We start from the raw sequence: 8,226 nt of genomic DNA, 5'->3' as shown, positions 1-8,226 counted from the left end.
ACTTATAACCGATATGGTTATAACTTTAGTATTTTTTATTTACATAGATTTTACGATAAAGTGCATTACTTTAAGCGAATCTAGTTAATAAAAAATATACAAAATATTTTGGTTCTTCGGCTAGGTACGACGATTTGGTTATAGGTACATTTATAAGTCACTTTACTCGTATTATGTAATCAATCAGAATATCTGTTAAAACAGTATCTTTATGCAAATCAGAAACTTTTTTTTAACAATGAAAATGTCAACAGTCTACACTATGGTTAAAGTACGAGTGAGCCATGAATGAGGTCTATATTTAAATGTCAGAATAAAATCCAAAGTACCCACATAGTTAACGATTTTTTAAAGAACATTGTCAGAAATTATTTGCGGAGAGTGAGCTGCTTTAAACGTCATTTTACTAATGGATTATGAGCCATTCATTTCTTACCACATTTACACATCTCAGTTTGTCGAGAACGTATAAGGAAGTAGTCACTGTTGTTTTTTTAATGTGAGTTATATTCAAATTTCTTATAGCCGAGTCACTGTTGATCGTCATAATTAAAATATTATTTTGTTTAAACCGTGTTATTTTTGCACATTATCCGAAGGTAACCGATGTTGTTTTATGGTTCAGAATGAATGGATCTATTTTTTACCACATTTTTAGAACGTAAATGGTTAACAGTTTTCATACAATATTAATAGTAGGTAGTGAAGATCCGGATTTTTGTTTTATTTTTAGCAAACAAGTTTTTAAATTAACTGCTTATTTTTTAGCACTCATCAAGTCTACATTGTGTGATGTTCGCTCATCTGAACGGGAAACCAGGTAAGCCTGTATGATTTAAAGCTCGTTTTTTACTGTATTAACACAAATAAAATATGTTTTTACGATTGCATTAAGAAAAATCATTCGTAGTCAAAAATGTATACTGTTAATGATTATAATTATCCTTTCAATTATTTTTATTGAACTTTTTGTGGCTAATGAAGTTTCGACATTGGAGATAATGAGAATAGTTAATGACTAATTTGATTGCGTTCACACTGGAAGCAATTTACTGAATGAACTGAATTGAGCTTAATGATATTTGCGAAACATAATCATAGTATGCTCCAAGGGAGAGGATTTGTCAATTATTTTGTCGTTAATTTATTGCGTGTCTGTTATTTCAGACGCTTTGGAAGCTGTGAAGCTCGACCCCGCAGTACTCGAGGCACAAGTGACCGTGCACACGATGGATACAAGTAAAGATAAAGCAGCGGAGGCAAGCCAGGCCGATGTCATTGAAAATAAGAAAGGTTGTAATTCTGTGTCGCTAGGCTAGGTCCAAGAACGTCTCAGACGCGAGGGTAGCCTGCTGACCGTGACCTTTATTCCGCTAGACACTTCCAAATAGCTCTAAATTCTCACCGTCTCTTGTCAACGTCTACACACATCTCGAATTTATATGTATCTTAACACAAAACTCAAGGGTAACTTACCAATTTTCTTACTTCGAACCAACTGAATAAATGATTAAGTTTGCGTTCGCTTTTATACTGAAAAGTTCCACCTATATTTTACAATAGATATTCTTATTCGTATTTCAAGAATACGACCGTTGGCTATTCGAAATCGATAGGTCTAAAGTATGGGTTATAAATAGTGAATGAATAATGAACGGTGTATTGTATTGATTTTAGACAAAGAAATGATACCGCAACCTGTTAAAAGCTTCGAGGATATAGTGTCACAGCACGAGGCAGCCTTGTTGTCCCTAACACCTCAACAATTAGAACTATTGATGAAGTATGCTGATATGCTGCGCCGGCAACGGGTCATTACTCAAAGATATCTGGTAAGTAGTAAGCAATAAGCATCCAGGTCTGGTAAATCTTGACTGACTATGCACGATTTCTTACATATCGGTTAGGTTTTCGTCTGTCATACACTTCTAGAAAAGTAAATTCTCGTATTCAATTGAGACAGACATTACTAGACCAAAAGTCGACCTCAATACGCTCGGCAATAATAAGGCTACGTAGGAGACGATATCTTATTCAAAGGTAGACTAAATAAAAACATCCAATTCTAATATTTGGGTCATGTCTAGCTCCCAAATGGAAGGGCTCGTCAAATTTGTTCGATCATTTCCATAGTTTTGTAAAGTTAATGAGGGTTCCGACGGAACGTGTATCTAGAATTGGTCTCGATAAGTACTTTACGATGTTTAGTATAGTACCTACCTACTGTTAGATGAATTATTAATCGTAGAGTAATATTATCATTAGTAAGTACAGGAAAATGGTGTTACCCACCCTCCTAATATAATTGGTGTCCTACGGTAGGAGGTAGGCGAGGACAAGGTATATTTGTAGCCGAGGCCGCGTAAACCTACAAGAGTCAATTAATCGGTATTTATTGATTCTAGTGATGGCGGTTGACGTGGAAGGCAACATTGGATTACAATTTGTGTTCCGATACAATACAAGTGATAACTTCCATATTTGAGAACGTAATTAATTAGTTGAAGTCACCTAACGCATCATTATCCTGCGAACCAGTTTTAAACTTGGAGATTTTTTACGATACTCTTGTCGTATAAAAAATAAAGCTTAATATGATATACAAAAAGTATTACCAATATTCAGGAAATCCTCTCAGTTAACTTTACTGCAAAGTTACCGTTAGTTGGTAATCTGCGGTATTGCACATTTTTTTTTAATGTTTGTAGTTGATATACGAGACTTTAGTAAATTTATTAGATAGGTATTTAACGAATCGGGATAAATTTACAACGAGGTCGACAATGTGGAAAAACTTGACCAAACGTAGGCGAAACTGTGTCGTGTGCTTTTCAAGTGTGATGTATAAATATGATATCGTTTCATCAAATGATTTTTCTTGCAGGAATGTGCATTCTGTAAGAACAATGGCAGGCCAGTGTTCTGGTACACGACTCATGCGTTGAAGGACGGTCGAGGACGTGTGCAATGTCCTGTACTACGGCGGTTCCGCTGTCCTCGGTGTGGCGCCACCGGCGACCACGCGCACACCCTCAAATACTGCCCTGAAAATTCACTGCTGGGTTAGTAGAACACCTTCGTATTGAACGCTTCACATGTCATATGTTAAGGTCGATAGTTGGCTCGTTAGTGATTCGTAGTCATTCCCTTAGTTGTATCTTACTCCGAAATGTACTCCCGATGCTTGATCACTGTCATATGAAGAGCTTTCGCAAAAGCAGTGCCTTGCTTGATAGAAGGGTACACTGTATGATCTATATTTTTGGAATAATAATGAATTTTGCATTAATTAAAATCAAGTACACGATGCAACCTTTTAATGTGTGCTGTGGTGTGCCGACCACTTTCAAAACCTAAATAGTCGACCTAGATCTTTTGCGGGGTTAAAGTTCCGATTTATTTTATCAAAGGATACCTCCAGTATAACTAACAATTTTGAAGCGTCTAGGACGTTAAATGTAACTTGATACTTCGTGTTTACAAACTAAGAAGGAGTATAATCAGAAATTCTCAGATTTTCTCTTCAATCTTTCCACGGATGTGGATGTTGAGTAAAACAATACGATCTATATGTGTATTAACGGGAAATCGAGGGGTGGTTTATTCTTGGACAGTCCCGGCCATGTTATATAATACGTTACCTTTGAAACAAAACACTGTGTCCTTCTAAGTTGACTGCCTCCGTGGCACAGTGGTTTAGGTCGCCACGCCGATACCACTGCGTCGGGAGGTCGTAGATTCCATTCCTACACGAAGCAATTACTTGTTCGATCCACAAATAATTGTTTCGGGTCTGGTTGTGCTTTGTGTTCATTGTTTGTATGTTTGTAAAAGTCTCCGCGACACAATAGCAATTCTTAGTGCGGGAGTTATCTTTTTTAAAATGGAAAAAAAACTTTGTAGGTACCGGTTCCGTAAACCAGAAATTCAATACGTCATGGTGATTATGAGTAAGTTGTCTTATTTACATTTACGGTATGCAGGTCACATTCTGAGTTCAATTTTCGGATTTTTTGTGGACGTTTTCCTGTTACGTAATTCTCTATGGTCATTACAAATGATTTTTTTACACCTGTTCAAATAATTTTAGTATAAATATTCATCTTTAATACTGTTAGCAAGTATACTTAGCTTTATTTTTATCTTTCCATTGCTCATCCAGCCTGCGATCATGGCCAGCGTAACCTGCGCCATAACGTCAAACATTCTAAGGTTAAATGCGGGTTCGCGTTAATTCCCGTATTCTATTACATAAGAAATATATTTAGGTTTATAAGAGCACACGTCAGTATTTATATTCATAGGTCAGTGTCTTTTTCCACTTTAAGAAGAATTTAAATAACCGCAACTATAGTGGGGTCCACAGGTACCGTTGTGAGACCGAGCCCATAGGTTTAATTGACCAAAATTGGTTATTTAATAGCTGTAATTATTGTATATTGCTAAAGTTGCTACGGTTCGCGATATTTTTTTTTCTTTGATATTATTATCAAAATGAGTAAGTATCCGTAACATTGTTATTTGATGGATATATAGATAGGACAATAGCAACAATACGCCAGTTTTCCGGTGGTGGGCATATAAATATTTGCACGTGTCGCCATTCACCCAATTAAAGACTTAAGTAATAGTTTTCCGCGACATAATATACCTCATTACTTATTATCTACTACAGAACACTATTGCAAATTTACCCGACAACATTTTAGTAATCAATTTGAAGTATGTAGTTTTTTGTACCAACTGAAACTCACTTGGGCCGAGTCAGTCATTATATAATCATTAACTCAAAGGAATTTGATAACGGGAAAATTCAACAACAATTTATTCATTGTCGTGACGACAATAAATTGGACTGATGACCTGACTATCAGTAATTATTGAAATTGTGTGCTTCATTAAGTTTTAATGTAATTGACGTAACCAAGCATGCATATTATCACAAAGAAATGAATAGACATTATACCATAGCATGTTAATACAAATTACTGTTACATCTTTCTCAGCTTTTGTTTAGAAATTCTTGTTAAATGACATAAGACTCAGTTATTGGAATTTGAAATATAAACTTTATTCAAACTGCTTTATAGAAGATCTCGACGGAAAAGGTTTTGACTGATTGACTTCACAACAATTTTAAAATAATATTGACAGATGTCTGCGATACATTTCTGAGATTAAAGCTGTTTACTTAATATCTAATAGTATCTTTATGTCAAAGACATACCATGCACTTGATTATTTTGTGCACATCCTCAGTCGTGATAACAAGAAACACACCGTAAAATTGCATCGTTGCTAAACGAAAAATAAAAATACCTATTATCTATTGAGAATCTGATTTTGAGGTTATGTTAAAATCGGTTATATTAAATAATAGAGTTTAATCACTGAGTTATTTGAACTTAGTAAAATCTTTGAAAGCTATTGATCAGGAGATTTTAAAATACGTTAGCCTGGACTATGGTTTTCTTGGTACGGTCAGCGTCAAAAATATTTATACGAACGCTGTCAGATTTTCAATCTTTAACCCATACGTCACATTTATAACGTTGACTGTATAATTTATTCATCTCAAGAAGCCTTATTACATATTGCCCTATTACAAAAGTGTTATAATAATTATCTTTTTATTTCAGATACAAGGAGTAGCTGTTCCGGAAGTCTATTCTAAAACAATAGCTAGATAATAAATATTGTTGTGTAAAATAAAGTTTTATGCAACTGAACAATAAATTTGTTTCATCATCAACGTACCTGTATTGTAAAATAATTACACCCAAAATGGTTTGGTATTAAATTAAGTTTGGTTTATGTTATACCTCATGTCGAAGTGGGACTGGGCAAATATTTACTTCTTTCTAATCTGTTTATTGTATTGTAGTAGATAGCGGTTACCTTAAACCAGAAGACTACAGGCTGCTTCCGCTGGGGTGCATAGCAAAACTGTTAAGTTTTGCCCTGCCCCCCAACGTCTAGAGTAGCAGAGGAGGGGTTGACACAAAAGATCTGAAATGGACGAAGTGTCAGTCAGGCATTAACTGGCACCCCCACTCCTAAGATAAGATAAGATAGGCAGATAGGTAGGCAGGGGAATATAATTATAATTATTATGTACTGCCAAGCGAATCAAAAATGTTCTGCAATTGATATAAACTTACAATGTGCTTGTGAAAGATACACACGGAAAATTAAAAGCCCACATCAATTGTTACTTATACATAGTCAGATCGGAATTGAAAAGACATAACAAATCACTTTTATAAGTAAATTATGTTGTTGCTAATAGTTCCTGATGATTATAATTATGATAACTAATAAGATCAATATCTTTTTCCATATTAGTTTATGATAAACAAACTACGGATCATTGCCGAAAATGGGCTTATACTTATACTATAAATGTACTGAAAGTAAACATTTTATTTTGTGTTAACGATTTGACATTTTGAATTTTCATAACATAAAGATATCATTTTGGGAGTTTTAGCTGCCAATCTTGAGATGAAATGTTTTTTTCCATCCGGCGTAAAAATGGGGTATCATAATAATATCATTATACATTTTCTTTAACGTTAAGGCAAAAATATCCTCAATAAAGTCAAGAACAAGTGAAGTTACAATAAATCTGCTCTTAAGCACACAATACAAGCAAATTGGACAATTTCCGATGCTCAAAACATGCTGAAAATAACTTCTCTGAAATTAGAACTGTGGCATGCGTAACGAATCAATGACTTTTTGTATGTCTACGTACACACCGATATTAGGCACTTTGTTACTTACTGATAATACGGGCTCATTAACTACCTACCGATACAGAGCTTTTCCTATGGATTCTTTCAATTTCCCTGAACCTCTAATGGGTATTACAATGAAAAGGATTTCAGTTAAGGTGATAGGATAATTGATTGCTTTATTATATTTTATTACGTGATAAAATTATTTTTTAATATTACATACGTAATTTTTTTAAATATTTTACAGCGACGCGTAAAATCAACTGGTAATCGCGAATAAAGTTTACGTATTTTATTTAATAGTTGTAGTAGACACTACTTTGTGACATTGTTTAAGTTATTGGGTAATCGAATTAGTACATGTGACTTTTGACTGGCATGTTTACCTAGTGACGACAAAACCACAACATCTGGCAATGACCGGGGCTACTCGCGTCAGGTGGATGGCCGAGGCAAGTGTGGGCCGGACATTAACCCTGCCAAAATTGTAGCCGTGGTTTAGTTATTGAACATTTTATCGAGATGAGAAACACAAAAACTGTCACGATTCTATCGCCAATTTCCTTTAAATAGATAACTGTGTATAATCAAATGAATCAAATGAACCGTTCGTGGCCGAAATTTTACTAGAAATACGTAAAATACAATAGACGATTTATCAAAGAAAAAATTACGATACCGCATGACCTTGTTGAGTTATTTGTTTTAATTATAATTAGTTTAAACTCTCAAGTATAATTTCAGCAGTTATCAATAATTCCGGAAATGAAGTGTTTATGTAAATATTTGATAACGAGAGTTATATGTAATTTGTTTCTACTCAAGCAGACATGTAAGTACTTAATATTAAGTACAATGTATTTGGTTTTAAAATAATGCTGGAAGCTCCTTATGAGATAGAAGGTGGTTAATACAGTGTTTTAATGAATTCCTAAGATAAGTTTTGACGAAAAAAAGTCGAGGGTTTGTTTTTCACATTTCTTCTACTTTGATTTAAGCTAGAATGTAATATTGAAGGAGTTAACTACAACCTATTGGCATCTTATTTACTACAAATTTAAATATTATTCTACTTTATTATTCTGAATGAAAAGGTTTACATTCGCCACTGCTATAGAACGGATCTGATGAAATTTTGGAAACATGTAGTTTATATATTTCACTGGGGATATCTTTTTACGCGAATTGACTTACTGGCAAAAACCAAAAGCTGGTACTTTTTAAAGGCCGAAAGATTTGTAGCAGCACATATCCGCAAATGCCGTAGGATACTTTTTATCGGGCATATGAGCGGGGCCGTATGTTTTTAGCTACAAAAAATAAGTCTATATACATAGGAATGTGTGAATCTTCTTTTTAACTAGCTAATGTAACTAAGGGTCGATGATCGTTAATAAGTGTACTTTGGACACATCACGCAACTTGCTAGACATCTTTACTATCTTTACTAATATTATAAAGCTGAAGAGTTTGTTTGTTTGATTGT

At 34.3% G+C, this 8,226-nt stretch overlaps 1 protein-coding gene across 4 annotated transcripts; it reads left to right on the top strand.

Moving 5' to 3' along the window:
• Positions 1 to 352: 352 nt before the first annotated feature.
• On the top strand, positions 353 to 5,774 carry LOC142977819 (uncharacterized). 4 transcript variants are annotated; one of them, XM_076121913.1, is made up of 6 exons: positions 353 to 499; positions 769 to 820; positions 1,168 to 1,293; positions 1,678 to 1,832; positions 2,885 to 3,062; positions 3,904 to 3,953. In XM_076121913.1, the coding sequence occupies exons 2-6, from the start codon at positions 793 to 795 to the stop codon at positions 3,942 to 3,944; spliced, it is 528 nt and encodes a 175-aa protein (XP_075978028.1). In that variant the 5' UTR covers positions 353 to 499; positions 769 to 792; the 3' UTR covers positions 3,945 to 3,953. The 4 variants fall into 4 exon arrangements, with proteins under 4 accessions (XP_075978028.1, XP_075978029.1, XP_075978026.1 ...); XM_076121914.1 differs by having other exon boundaries at positions 444 to 599; XM_076121911.1 differs by lacking the exon at positions 353 to 499 and adding an exon at positions 603 to 695.
• Positions 5,775 to 8,226: the final 2,452 nt, after the last annotated feature.

This window comes from Anticarsia gemmatalis, chromosome 13 (genome assembly GCF_050436995.1).
Source record: "Anticarsia gemmatalis isolate Benzon Research Colony breed Stoneville strain chromosome 13, ilAntGemm2 primary, whole genome shotgun sequence".
In the NCBI taxonomy this organism is placed as follows: Eukaryota; Metazoa; Arthropoda; class Insecta; order Lepidoptera; family Erebidae; genus Anticarsia; species Anticarsia gemmatalis.
The sequence above is the reverse complement of the archived record's forward strand: the minus strand, read 5'-3'. Positions and strand labels throughout refer to the sequence as shown.

Bases quoted from the DNA above. Each gene is read 5' to 3' on its own strand.
- LOC142977819 (XM_076121911.1), top strand. From the start codon at position 666: ATGGTTAACAGTTTTCATACAATATTAATA. The intron at 821-1,167 runs GTAAGCCTGTAT...CTGTTATTTCAG, and splicing joins TCATCTGAACGGGAAACCAG to ACGCTTTGGAAGCTGTGAAG. The intron at 3,063-3,903 runs GTTAGTAGAACA...AAAACTTTGTAG, and splicing joins CCCTGAAAATTCACTGCTGG to GTACCGGTTCCGTAAACCAG.